Here is a 15005-nt window from a genome sequence, read left to right as displayed (position 1 = left end):
AGGAAAATGGTGATGTCGCTGACAGAGAAAGATGGAAATTAGGCTATCTCTTATAAGCCTCACCATGCTTTCTTCCTCTTGCTTATATGAGAGTCCAGGATTAAATAATTACTAGTAGGACTAGTCGGTGTGTTACCTAACAGTTTGGGTTCCTGGTTTCAGAATCTTCCCCTTGGTAGATGCGATCAATGCAGATGCACTTTCAGGGGACTGTTGCCGTGAGTTCATCGTACCAAGCTGGAATCTCGTAGCCCCACAGCTGTGCCATGATTGTGTGCTATATTTTAAGTCGGCTGCTCCTGTGCAAAGGAAAGGCCCTAAAGTCACAGTTAGTCAAATGGAGACATTTGAGTTCTACAGATTCCTCAGTTCATGTGTTTATTATTATCATCTATGTTTTTAAGTTTAACAAACATACATGTAGTACTCGCTGTTTGCTAGGAGCTGTTCTAAGTGTTTATGAATATCACTGTTAATTCATTTAATCCACATAGCAACTTTATATGAAGTAGGAACTATTATTAACCCCATTTTGAAGATGAGAAAGCCAAGTTCCAGAGAGGTGAATAATTCATCCAAGAGCATGGCTAGTAAGTGGTGCAGCACAGATTCAAACCCGGGCAGATGGCTTCGGTCTCCATGATTGTAACCACTGCGCCGTGCTGGCAGGACTTGTTCTTGCTTGTTTATTCTTTCATTCCTTCATTCATTCCTTTTTATCATTCCCCACACTTACTCTCCTCTCTACCCCTGTATTATTTGATGTACATCCTTCAGTTTGTGTGTTCTTTTTAAGTATACACTAATGTTCTGTGCCCATTTAGTTTTTAAAAAATTAATTAATTATTTTATTTTATTTATTTATTTTTGGTTGCATTGGGTCTTCATTGCTGCACACGGGCTCTCTCTAGTTGCGGCGAGCGGGGGCTGCTCTTCGTTGCGGTGCACGGGCTTCTCATTGCAGTGGCTTCTCTTGTTATGGAGCACAGGCTCTAGGCACACGGGCTTCAGTAGTTGTGGCACGTGGGCTTCAGTAGTTGTGGCTCGCGGGCTCTAGAGCTCAGGCTCAGTAGTTGTGGCACACGGGCTTAGTTGCTCTGCGGTGTGTGGGATCTTCCCAGACCAAGGCTCAAACTCATGTCCCCTGCATTGGCAGGCAGACTCTCAACCACTGCACCACCAGGGAAGCCCCCCCATTTAGTTTTAATTTATATAAATAGTATTCTGTTATAATTCTCATTTTCTTTCTTTTTTTGATCCCAGAAACTATTTTCAAGATACAGTTATGTTACTGTTTTATACCCAGTATCTTGTTTCTAACTGCTTCACGGCAGTTCAACCTAGCTACATTTTTTTATTGGTGGTGTTATTGTGAATCAAGATCAGTTTTTTTTTTTTTTGGCTGTACCACGTGGCATGTGGGATCCTAGTTCCCTGACCAGGGATCAAACCCGTGCCCCCTGCATTGGAAGTGCAGAGTGTTACCCACTGGACTGCCAGGGAAGTCCAAGATCAATTTTTTCATAATACTGACCCAAGAAGTAACTATTATATATCCCAGATACAGAAATAAAAGTCTTTTTTCTTCAGTTTTATAACATGGACTTTTCATTTAATATATCAAGTGCTTTCCCTCCCAATATTCAAGTAGTTTTTTTTAATAGATCTTTATTGGAATATAATTGCTTCACAATACTGTGTTAGTTTCTGTTGTACAACAAAGTGAATCAGCCATATACATACACATGTCCCCATATCCCCTCCCTCTTGAGCCTCCCTCCCACCCTCCCTATCCCACCTCTTTAGGTCATCGCAAAGCACCGAGCCGATCTGCCTAATAAAAGTCTTAAGATAGGTAGTTATTGGTTATAATCCCAGAGTTCTGACCCACTGGGTGACTTTTAACAAGGTAGTTGACATCTTCTCACTACCCTGAAGACAGAAAATTAGGTTAAAAGTTGGGGCCCTGAGCACTTGATACAGCAAGATGTCTTCAGATAAAATGCTTTAAAATAAAGAAAATATATTCATAGCTACCAGAAATCATCAGTGAAAATGTGAAGGGTGAGGCGGAGGCCACAGTTAGGGTATAACTATAGAATCAGCCTCGTTCTTTTATATATATTATTTATTATATAATATATCATATAACTATATTCATATAGTTAGAGCTTTAACTCTGCCTCTAGGTTCTAAAGGTAAGTTTTCATGGTATAGTAAATATTTAATAAGTAGAATAAAAACCTTTTGATAAAACCTTTATATTGTGTTATTTGAGTAAATATCTACAATCCATGAATTACAAATGGATTGTATTACAGTGGATCATTTGTAGTGAATTGTTTAGAACTAAGAACAGTGTTGTCTGATAGAGATCATGGTTAGGTTTCCAGAGTAACTCAAAAAAGCTCATTTACTCTATAATGCTGTGCTCTATGTATACAATGAAAAATGGCAAAACCATTGCTATTCAAATAAGGGAAAGTTGAGAAAGCAAACTCATACTTTTAAAAACTCATCATGTTATCTAAGCCTTTAGTGCATGCTATTTAATCCTTATATCAACTCTATGAGATAGGTACTCTTCCCACTTTATAGTTGAGGAAACTGAAATTCAGAAAGGTTAAGCAACTTGTACCAGCACACATAGCTAGCGCATGGGCTTTCCATCTTATCATGCTGTTAAAACAAAACCATGTATTGAAACAAAATCAATTTAAATAGAGATTGAATATGAGATTATTGTTTATCTTAAAACCTGATGTTTGAGCAAAAGTAGGTTAGTTAGAGTGGTTGAGTAGGAATGTAAAGATATTTTTGGATATTCTGAAAGTAACTTCTGGGTACATTCAGGGTAGATGTCACAGGCTCTTTCATTTCTAAGTATAATCCTTTTTCTTTTCCTTGATACGGGGATCTCACTAGCACTACTTTAAATGCTTATCAGCTCTAATTAGGGTCATTTGGGAGGCATGTAAATGGAACAGAGAGTGAGATATTCCTTTAGTTAATTAGGAAAGGATTGAAAGGAAAGAGAAGGCAGAAGGAAACTGAAAGAGAGTGTGTGTACAAGGGAGTGAAGTTGCTCAAAATGAAATTAACCAAGCTACTAGTAGCACTGGATGAAAGAAAATGGAAGAGTTTGTGCTTTGCACAATCATATGAAAGAGAATAAAAACTATGGTAGGGAAGGGATATTGCATACCTAATTTTCACTGGCTACAAGAAGACATCACTGTCCCATGACAGGTTGTTTCCTAGAGAGGCCAAGAGATTGGTGGAAATAGAGGGGATTTCTGTGTACCTGGTTGGTTCTCCCCTGACCCATAAATTGGATGTCTATAACTTGTAGGGCTTCTATAGACATACGTAGTAATTTGTGAGATTAACTTATCTGGCATAAAGTTATTAAAAAGAACCATTTAAATTAATTTTGGATGACCTTTTCCACAGTGTTCAATTAGTTTTACTTCTGTGTTTGACACAATAATTTGTTTTTATACTGTACAGTTAATTTATAATGGAATTCAATCTTACATGGACTACTTGGATGCTCAGATTTGAAACATTTGTTTCACTCACTGGAATGGAGCATGTAGTCTGTACTATATAAGTGCATAGTTTAATGAAAGCGTATAAACACTCAGGTCTCTGTATTTATCATTTCATATTCTTTGATTATAAAACATATATTTTGCAGAAGTGAGAAATTCTGTTTCATTTAGAATATGATGGGGGTAGATTTAATGTAATTTCATTTTCCTAATAAAATGCTCATGAAAATGGTGACTCATTTATTGTAGATGGATGAAGTTGGAATCACTGAATATGTAAAAGGAGACAACCGCAAGTTTGAAATCTGGTACGCTGGGAAGGAAGAAGTTTATATTGTCCAGGTTGGTCACTTAAGAATTATTCTAGAAACCATAACCTGCCTTAAGATACAGAAGTCTGAATTTACAGACAAAAATAATTTTGGTTACATTACAAAAGTTCTCAGTCCTTTCCTGTAGGTTACCTAAATATTATTTGATTATTATTCTTTGTGATGCAATTAAACATTTTCTCAGTTACCAAGTTTTCTTTTTTTTCTTTTATTGAAGTATAGTTGCTGTATAATATTATGTATTACAGATGTACAATATAGTGATTCACAATTTTTAAAGGTTATACTCCATTTATAGTTATTATAAAATATTGGCTATATTCCCTGTGCTGTACAATATATCCTTGTAGCTCATTTTATATCTAATAGTTTGTACCTATTAATCCCCTACTGTCATATTGCCCCTTCCCCCTTCCCTCTCCCCACTGGTAACCACTAGTTTGTTCTCTGTATCTGTGAGTCTGCTTCTTTTTTGTTATATTCACTAGTTTGTTTATTTTTTAGATTCCATATATAATCTCTAGGTCCATCCGTGTTGCTGCAAATGGCATTATTTCATACTTTTTTATGGCTGAGTAGTATTCCATTGTATATATGTACCATATCTTCCAAATCCGTTCATCTGTCGAAGGACACTTAGGTTACTTCCATGTCTTGGCAGAAGTTTTCTTTAACTTGAGATATGTCTGTGATGCTTTCTATGGCTTTAAGTTTTCACCACGACACCAGGAGACTTATCAACAAGAGCTGATAGCCAAGAGCTTGGCCGGTGCTTCTCTGTCCCCATCAAGTCTCTTGAGTTACAGATTTATAACAGTTCTGAGTTCCTCTTGTGCTCAGCATTCAGAGAGGACCTGATTACGAGACAGGGCGATGTGATGATTCAGATCGGATTGTTTTTTCTAAAGAACGTGGTTAAAGTCCTGGCCAGACGCGCTGTAAGCTTCAACCTGTCTCACGGAAGAAGAGAGGAATTAGAACATTTCAAGAGATTATTGTCATTTCAAAGAGTCTTTTTTTTTTTGGCCGTACCACATGGCTTTCAGGATCTTAGTTCCCTGACCAGGGATTGAACCCCGGCCCTCGGCTGTGAAAGCACCGAGTCCTAACCACTGGACCGCCAGGGAAGTCCCTACAATAGATTGTCTTTTCAGAAACAGTAGAACTTGTTTTGTTTTACCAGAATTAAACATAAAAACATTTATATATTTAAAAGAACCCTCCTACACAGAAAAAATAAGTGAGATTTATATTTCACGCTTCTCTGAGCGTTATTCTTGAAGGCCAATTTCGAAATGCTTTGGGCTGTTATTTCATCTAATCCGATGGCTACTTATTTGCTTCTTAGAAGTTTTAAGAATCAAAATGTTAGAGTTGGATTATGGTGGTTCAGGATGTAAATCGTGTTTGATATACTTAGTGACATTTGTTTTATTATTAAAGCATCGTTCTAAAAAGGAAACATGTCCTCTCCCCCCCTGCTTTTTAAATCTTTAGGCTTCAAATGTAGATGTGAAGATGACGTGGTTAAAAGAAATCAGAAGTATTTTGTTGAAGCAACAGGAACTTATGACAGGTAAGTTCAAGCACGCATTCTCCAGAACAAGAAGTACAAGAACGGCTCAGTGACTCAGATTCTGTGATAATTTTTACAGGGAATGGGGCTGATATTTACTTTCTACTATTTATAATGAAATGGTTTGCTCAACTCATTAGTAGGAGATCAAGATGCAGGAGGCTGTTTAAACTATTTTGGAGAATGAATTTTACAATGGAAGATGAGCTCCAGTGCCTGAGAAGCAGTGGTGCAGTGATAGAGCAATCTGAATGTGTCAATTCTAAATGCTTCCCATGAGGCAACTCTGCTTAGGACCTCAGTAATCAGTGCTTGGTAATGTTGGCCTGGGGGTGGTGCTAGTTATAAACTTGAATTTCTTGAATAAAATATTACATGGTTCGACCCTTTTCTATATTCCAAATTCAGACTGGCCTTCCCTCTGGCTGTTTCAAGTCTGTGAAGGTGAACTCAAATGGGATTGGGGTGTGTGTGTGTGCATATGTGAAGGTCATTGGTCCTCAGGGAAGTAAGAATTGTGGCTTCCGAACAATGCTTATATAATCTTTGTTTTATTTCACAGTTAAAAAACAAGAACAACATAATCAGTTAACAGAACAGAATCTTTCTTCTCAGCGGAATGAGTAAGTGATTATACTTTAAGAAATACCACTCTCCAATCTTCTGTTTTCTGTATATAACATGAAACAATGTAATTAAACTATCAGACAAAAATTACCTGGCCTTTTAGCAATAGCTCATCAAATTCTATAAACACATTTTCTCAGTTCTGTCCTTGGACTTGGAGCCTGATAGTCCTTAGTAGTTATCCCACTGTCCCCCTGATGTTAAAAAGAATATAAGGAAGTGCCTTTGTTCAGGGAAACATCTTGACCCGTCCACGTGTGGATGGCGGCAAGAAAGAAGAAATTAACACATCCCCTCCCCCAGGAGATGTTTTGCAAGACTGATGGCCCTTTTTACTTTACTTCCTCCCCGCCTCTCACTATTATGCCTTTTTACTTTATTTCCCTCTCGGATTCTATAAAAGAAACTGGCATCCAGACCCTGATAAGATGGTTATTTTGAGACATTAGTCTGCCATCTTCTCGGTCTGCCAGCTTTCCAAATAAAGTCGTCTTCCTTGCCTCAAAAAAAAAAAAATAGTCTGGGCTAATTTTTAAACACGATTATAAGTGCTTTGTTCTCAGTATACCCTGGGGGGAGTTGCATGTAGGCTGCTAGCAAAAGCGGCTACACTCATGGCTTTCTCTTCAAAATATTTCTGGGCACCTTCAATCTGATTGGAGAAGGAGAGGTATAAGAATGATGAAGTACTGGCAGCTAATACTGGCCTGCAGCTTTGTGGTCCCTTGATGGAGACCACTTGCTGGTGACTTGGCCTCTCTGTGTAGCTAGAGAGGAGGTCTGGATCCCGGGGGCGGGGGCTGTGGGGCGGGGGCTGTGCCTGGACACAACCACGACGTCTTTGAGGAAGGCAGCCGTCCTCAATGATAGCTTTGCTGCTGGTTTAGAGATGTGGCCATTGTATTCCGCCTCTAGGAATCTTAAAAGGTGGAGTTTCCATACAACATTTACATATATGCAGAAAGAATCCTCACGGTGATTCCAAAGCCTTGGCACAGAAATTCACCACGCAGCATCTGCATGATGTAGGGATCACTGAAGGACTTACTAAAAGTACTCTTTTTCAATGGTACAAATGACCTTATTTACAAAACAGTAATAGAGTCACAGATGTAGAAAATACACTTACTGTTACGGGGTGGGGGGCAGGTGAGGGAGGGATAAATTGGGGGATTGGGACTGACATATACATACGACTATAGATAAAATAGATAACTAATAAGGACTTACTGCACAGGGAGCTCTACTCAATACTATCTAATGACCTATCTGGGAAAAGAGTCTAAAAAAGAGTGGGTATAGGTATATGTATGACTGAGTCACTGTGCTGTAGAGCAGAAACTAACACGACATTGTACATCAACTGTACTCCAATAAAAATAAAAATACTCTTTTTCTCTGTTGCACATCATCTTTCACAGGTAGCTAAGATCAGGTGCAAAGTATGTTGATTCATCTGAGGCTTTAGGAGACCCATTTTAGTTTATTTTTTATTTATTTATTTTTGGCTGCGTTGGGTCTTTGTTGCTGCGGACAGGCTTTCTGTAGTTGTGGCGAGCGGGGGCTACTGTTCGTTGCAGTGCGCGGGCTTCTCACTGCGGTGGCTTCTCTTGTTGCAGAGCACGGGCTCTAGGCGCACAGGCTTCGGTAGTTGTGGCACACGGGCTTAGTTGCTCCACGGCATGTGAGATCTTCCCGGACCAGGCCTCGAACCTGTGTCCCCTGCATTGGCAGGTGGATTCTTAACCACTGCGCCACCAGGGAAGCCGCAGGAGAACCATTTTAAAATCACGGTGGAAGTCTTTATTTTCCATGGTTCACAATACTCAGTGTTTTATCATGTGTTCTGGAAGTAAAGTCTTTAGATTTCATGGAGCAATTGACTCTATAGTAGCTGATACAACTCAACAGTATTAATCAGATTGAGGTTTCATTGTCATTCATATACACTTTGCCTAATTCATTGAAGTTAAAAGTTCATAGAACAATAGGGTTTTTTTTGTTGTTTATATTTTTCCAACTTATTGAGTTATAGTTGACAATTAAAATTATATACGTTTAAAGAGTACAATTTGATACCATATGCTAACACGTATATGTGGAATCTAAAAAAAAAAAAAAGGTTCTGAAGAACCTAGGGGCAGGACAGGAATAAAGATGCAGACGTAGAGAATGGACCTGAGGACATGGGGAGGGGGAAGGGTAAGCTGGGACGAAGTGAGAGAGTGGCATGGACATATATACACTACCAAATGTAAAACAGATAGCTAGTGGGAAGCAGCCACATAGCACAGGGAGATCAGCTCGTGCTTTGTGACCACCTAGAGGGGTGGGATAGGGAGGGTGGGAGGGAGATGCAAGAGGGAGGAGATATGGGGATATATGTATATGTATAGCTGATTTCACTTTGTTATACAGCAGAAACTAACACACCATTGTAAAGCAATTATACTCCAATAAAGATATTTTTAAAAAAGAGTAAAATTTGATGATTTGACATACATATACACTGTGAAATAATCAACACAATCAAGCTAATTGACATATCTATCACCTCACATAGTTATCCTTTTTTGTGTCTGTGGTGAGAACATTTAGCATTTACCTCTTAGCAAATTTTGGATATACAATATAATATGAAACAAGGATTTTAAACAATATACCTGCCTTGGGTCCAGAAAGGAGCCTTTTCTTTCCATGCTGGCTTGGATCCCAGGATTAAAGCTTTTGTATATTATGAGCTGTTATCACACAGACTTAAATAAGGGGGGAAATCAGCTCTGTTTGAATGGATTCTTAGACTATGTTCTTAACACATGGTATTAGTAGAAGAAATACCATTTAAAATTTCTTATTACTCTTAAACTGAAAAAAAGCTTACCAGTTTTTACATATTTACTATTTCAGAAGGCAACAGGGAGCTTTTATAGGTGCTGAGGAAACTGACTTGGAGCACACCAGCGCTATGGTGGAAGTTGGTGAGGCCATCGCGTCAGTTCGGGCAGAAGCAAATACAGGTATGTGTAATGCTCATCTGAAGGCAGAATTCATGGCTGTGCAAATTGTTTCCTCCCGTTGTTAATTTGAGAAATCTACCCATCTATTCACTTTATATGGAGAAAACAAAGTTAACCCATTTTTAGACGACTCTTCTGTCCTGTGTATATGCAAGATACTCGGCTGAGCAGAGGTTGTCAAAGTGTGGTCCGTGGACCAGTAGCTTCAGCATCACCTGGGAACTTGTTAAGAAGGCAAATGCTCTGGCTCCATCCCAGACCTTCTGAATCAAAAACTCTGGGAGTGAGACCCAGCCAGCTGTAATGTAACAAGTTCTTCATGTGATTCTTTCTGGAACCTTCTCAAGTTTGGGAGCCCCTCCTACACAGGATACAGAGGTGAATAAAACACATCCTGCATCAAGGGATGCACACCTGCTTGAGTCACTGTAAGTTTAATGAATAGAAAAGAGTCATTTACAGCCCAGGAATATTTCTTTTTATTTTTCAAATTGGGTCATTTAAAGGGATTTAAAACAATTTGTTTAATTTAACAAACATAGCAGCCTGTGTGCCAGGAACTGTGCAGTACTCTGGGCATACAGTCTAACTGAGATACGCTCAGCTGCCATCCCCACGAAGCTAGGAGTGTAGAAAGATAATGCAACAAGCAATGAAAATTCAATTTGATAGTGTGATAACAGGGAAGGCGCTTCCGAAGCACCTGCAAGGGTCACCTCAACAACTCTGGGATCAACAGCATAGACTTCCCTGAAGAAATGCCTAACGGGGTGCCTGATACTCAATGCTTAAATATGATGTTCCTTAATCTGGAAGACTTCTCTACTAGCTGAGGAGAAACAAGGAACAACAACCTTGCTCAGCTTCAGTTCTCCGTTTACGTGTCACTTCCCTCAGGTCATCTATACTGTGGCCCCCTGAGCCATCAGGAGAGAGCCTAGTACCACTGCCTTCATTTGACAGATGAGGAAACCAAGTCAGAGAAAGTTAACATGACTCTTCCAAGGTTACATGAATAGCTTAGTGTGGCCAAGATGAAATGCTGTGTCATTTCTCTGCCTACATCAGATTGCTTCTTCCATACCAGTTCAATGCATTTTATTAATTAAGCATCTCTTGCAGGCAGGTTCTTATGAGACACACAATGTGTAACACATGGTTCCTGCCTAATAAAAGAGATACGACAAGTCCGAAATAACAATATTACCAGGTAGAATGTTATAAGTGCTATTTAAGTGGGACCAAGAAGAATGCTATAGAAAGAATTTTTGGAAGAGATGATTTTCTATAAGAAGGGGTAAATGTTCTCTGGAATGTTATTTAACTTATTATTATCTGTAATAACTCCCACCACCCCCAACAGGAAACTGTTCTGAAAAGTAAAAGAAGTGTAGATATTCTAGGCCCTTTCTGAAATATCAGAAATTCTAAACTAGTACAACCTAATTGGAGGTTTTATTACAAAAGATATTATTCTTGGACCATTGAAGGGTATGGCCTTGATTATTACACTTCATTTTACTTCTCTCCTTGTGGTGGACCAGTAACTGCCACCCTCCATGTTTTTCTTACAGTTTGGACTGAGATGTCGTCACCTGCAGAAATCTCTGTTGAGCCTGAGGAATGGTCCAGTAACTATTTCTACTCTTCTTATGATGACAATGAAGAAGAAAGGCCTCTAATGGTTAGTAATGACATATTAAGATAAGTAAAAACCCTTCAAGCAATTTTATTGATGAAATAGGTGAGGCACATAGGGGCAATCCTTTGTCAGTATCCTTGAGGTCATGAGGTCATTTCCACAGCCAAAAGATTTGAAGCAAGTCTTACTGTGAACATTCAGTAAGCACTTTTATCTCTGTGAGAACTTGTTTGAGCTATACATGGAGCTCCTACTGAAGTTGATGAGATAGTCAATCATTCCAAGTCCCATATCGTGACCAATTTTATCTTTAATTGAGCTTCACCACTCTGTTTTCAATCTGGGCATGTGAGATAAAATCAGAGCACAAAGGAGGTTCAGATATACTTAGAAATCAGTTTAGATTCCAGATTAGAAAGTATAGGAAATAAACATTACACATTAAAAACTATTTAATACCATCTGGGGAATATATTTTAGTGGGCTGTCAAAAAACATGCTAATGCTACAGATCTCAGCATATCACAGCAAGAGGGCACCCCATGAAAGTAAAGGTTGCTTTAGGGTAAAAGGAAGTGTTTTATAGAACTAGTTTGCAGTGTTGTTAGGATCCTGGTGGATTATTACAGGGGAGTCAGGACTGTTTAGGATAAATCTCCAATTTTCTGAAGTCACCAGGGTGGAGGGTGGGAACGATGCTTTGTAGTGGACTGTTCCTTGGTGCTTTTCAGAGGAATAAATTCAGTTTGGCAGTTCTGGTGTTGGGGTAAGGGAGTAATGGCATGGAGAATCCCAAAGCTGCATCGACGCTGGAATGCTTTCTTTTAAAAAGCAACAAAATATTCTTTCCACTAATAAGACAGTGACCATAATTCATATTTGTATGGTCATTTACAGTTTTCAAAGTGATTTCACACTGAATATTCATAGTCTTAGTGAGGCTTTATTCCCTCCAACTGGCGGAGGAGGAGACCGAAGCTCAGAGCTGGTAAGGGTTTTGTCCAGCGTTCGTTGTCTAGACTGGCAGTGCTCAAACGTTTTAATGAATTTACATTTTTGAAACCAAAAAAAATCTAGTGAGAAGAGTGGCATTTGAAATATTTTTGCAGCCTAAAAAATAAAAAGTAAATAAGGGACTTCCCTGGCGGTCCGGTGGTTAGGACTCTGCGCTTCCACTGCAGGGGGCATGGGTTCGACCCCTGGTCAGGGAAGTGGTATCCCGCAAGCTGCACAGTGCAACCAATAAAAATAATAATAATAAATGAAATATTTTTGCAAATTTCTTTAACATCTGGCTTCAGAAAAGACAGCTGGATTCTCATATTTGCGTTTGCATTCAATCTGTTGTGCTATCACACATTCGGTGGCCTCTTGAAAACTCCCCTGTAGACTTGTGAGAGGACGAGAGTGAAAAAGGCAAATAATATATTTAGCTTTGACCCTTGCAGACCCTTGGAACTCCCAACGGTCAGCCTCCCAAACTTTGAGAATTGCTGATTTAGACGAATAAATAAAAAGAACTTCATTTCCTGAAGTAACATTATCTGAGGACAGGAGGGGTCGTTGTTCAGATGTGAGCAGTAAGTCAAGGGAAGCCAGTTGGGATTTCAATGTTTGCTGTAAATGATGCTCTATGAAGGGATTGTCAAGAACCGAGAAAGCCTTCAGTAAGCATTTTTCCAGCTATGGTGTCAGAAAATAAAGCAAATATGCAAAATTGATGAATGCTTTCATCATAGGGGATGGGAATGTAGAAAAACCTACTAGCTCTCTTCTCCCAAGAATTCCCTGAGTTGTGCTACTAAGGAAAACATACAAGGGACAATATAGTGCATTCCATACCCCCTCAATTAAATAACCCCCAACCTAAAAAAGCAAAACAGGTTGGAATGAGCTGATCTTTTAGCCTCGCTTTATCAAGTCAAAAACAAGAAATAATGGGTGCTGCTTCCCTTGTAGAGGCCCGTGTCGGAGATGGCTGTCCTATTTTAATGAAGCTACTCTGTTAAATGGCAAGTAGCTCTTTCCTGCCTGCTCCTCGGCCCATTTGATAAAAATACTGCTCAAAAGACGTTCAGCCCGAGTGATGCGGATAATGTTTTCAGGTTAATTCCTTTGGACGTGCAAAGAATCAACACCACATAATTATTTCTTTCCTTTTATTTTAAAAAAGTTTTAATTATGGTACTCTTACTCTTTAAAATCATATATTCAATGTGTAAGATACTGTGCTGGAAAAATTCTCATCTCAGAATACGTTTGGACTTGAAGATTACTATTTCTTCTCTGTCTACCTTGTAACCAAATGCAATCAGTGTGCCTTGGATTATTTAGCTTATTAATGAATCAAGTTAAAATTATAGCTGCAAAAAGATTAAGGCCAAGTAAAGCACAACATTATGGTTTAATATGCTTTTGTTGGACTCAGCTTTTGTGCCCATTATTTTTACCTGTGCAAAACGATAACAAAGCACAGGAATCCTTTTGGGGGCGTTAGTAAATCTTTGTTCAGGGCCATTGCCTTTTTTATGTGCCAAGATAATTATTTTTAATGAGAGTAGTTTACAAATAACAGTATTTAAAAATTATTTTCATGCTTGTTTTTTTTCTGGATTTATGTTTATTATTCATGTAACTTAAATCAGTTGTGCTCTGTTATTTTCTGTGTAATTCATGCTGTAATGCTCTTTTTGCAAATAAAAATTAATTCTTCAGGTTAAATAAACACATGTCCTGCTTTTCTTTTTTTGCCATCACAAACTGCTCTATGTTTGTTTGTTACTGCAAAGCTGCTGCAGCTAACCACATTTACCATTGAAGTAAAGAATGAGGTCTGTACGTCACAGAACAGGCACTTACGCAAGTAGTTTTGCATTCAAATTTGTAATGTCATTTTTCAAAACAACCTTACAGTCTCCAGGCAAATATAAAGCCCTAGCAGATTGCAGGAGAGAGGCTCAGAAGACCTCCTGATTAGAAATGGAGATGTCATTCAGCTTCTCCATGAGGATGCTGAGGGTCAATGGTAGGTGAATTCTCCATGGCTATGTTGACCTCCGCCTGGGGCACACGGATATCTAATCAATTGTTCTGCTTTACTTGTATCTTTGTTATACAGTCTCAAGAAGCAGAAATAACACATTTCTTATCAGTGTTTCATTTTCATTGCTTCATCCATGTCTGTATAGCTCACTGAAAGGAATGTTAACCTTTGGTGAGTGAAAAATGCTTTGAAAGAATGAAATGCTATGAGTCTGCATGCTCTTTTGTGGTTTACCTTTGGCTCAGATGTTTCAGCTGATACATCAGGCTTTGTAATGGCTACAGATCACATTACATTAGGTCGTTTAAGTCATTCATTAATTCATCACATGTTTAATGAATGCCCACTATGTGCCAGGGACCATGTTCGCTACTTTACAACATAGCCACACTTTGCTTTATCAGTTCGAATACTGACTTTTTAGTCTTATCATTCTATCCTCATGCGTTTGACTTTATACAGCACTGATTGCAAAGATGCTTCTGCCAGCTATGCTGTTTAATTATAGAGAACCCAAAGCAAGAAGGAAATATTATTTGGAAGAGGACTGAATGAAACTTCCATAAAGCTTTTGGAAATTTTATATGAAGTAATTCTGCCTTCATTGTGTCAATAACTTTAACTGAAGTGCTACATTGACTGTGTACTCTGACCCTAAAGGGGGAAGAGTGTACACCTGACGGTGAAATTAATGATGGATCATTAACATAATAACCATTTTTGCTAGTGAGCTAAGTCTTTTGTAGATTACTCAGAGGACTCAAGCACAGTGTCATGAAGGTCTTTGAATATGTGCAATAGTTTGTGAAAATCTGAGCTTTAATGCAATGTATATGTTAATTTTATTACCTTATATTACCATTATTGGCTACTAATTAGTTTATTATTTAGGTTGGTGAAAAATCTAAACAGAAGAAAAGAAGATCTGATTCCAGGGAACAGTTTGCAGGGGTTTTTTTTGTTTGTTTGTTTCTTTTAATTAATTTATTTATTTTTGGCTGCGTTGGGTCTTTGTCAGTGCGTGCAGGCTTTCTCTGGTTGCGGCGAGCGGGGGCTACTCTGTTGCGGTGCGCGGGCTTCTCACTGCGGTGGCTTCTCTTGTTGTGGAGCATGGGCTCTAGGTGCCTGGGCTTCAGGAGTTGTGGCTCACGGGCTCTGGCGCGCAGGCTCAGTAGTTGTGGCACACGGGCTTAGTTGCTCCGCGGCATGTGGGA

The 15005-nt window shown here is 38.9% G+C and overlaps 1 protein-coding gene across 6 annotated transcripts in view; it reads left to right on the top strand.

The window, feature by feature from the left end:
- MCF2 (MCF.2 cell line derived transforming sequence) overlaps positions 1-12768 on the top strand; it is a 64090-nt gene extending 51322 nt beyond the window's left edge. For 4 of the 6 annotated variants that reach the window (XM_029240671.1, XM_029240670.1, XM_029240673.1 and 1 more), the window contains 6 exons: positions 3804-3896; positions 5384-5462; positions 6025-6085; positions 8997-9106; positions 10681-10790; positions 12708-12740. In XM_029240671.1, the coding sequence (XP_029096504.1) occupies positions 3804-3896; positions 5384-5462; positions 6025-6085; positions 8997-9106; positions 10681-10790; positions 12708-12740 (486 nt within the window). Of the gene's footprint in view, positions 1-3803; positions 3897-5383; positions 5463-6024; positions 6086-8996; positions 9107-10680; positions 10791-12707 lie in introns of all 6 variants that reach the window. The other 2 variants (XM_029240675.1, XM_029240674.1) reach the window with 1 other exon arrangement.
- The last annotated feature ends 2237 nt before the right edge of the window (positions 12769-15005 follow it).

The sequence above is a fragment of the Monodon monoceros genome, unplaced genomic scaffold (genome assembly GCF_005190385.1).
Source record: "Monodon monoceros isolate NGI ecotype Baffin Bay Population unplaced genomic scaffold, NGI_Narwhal_1 Super_Scaffold_22, whole genome shotgun sequence".
Taxonomy (NCBI): Eukaryota; Metazoa; Chordata; class Mammalia; order Artiodactyla; family Monodontidae; genus Monodon; species Monodon monoceros.
This window is presented reverse-complemented; position numbering and strand designations above follow the sequence as displayed.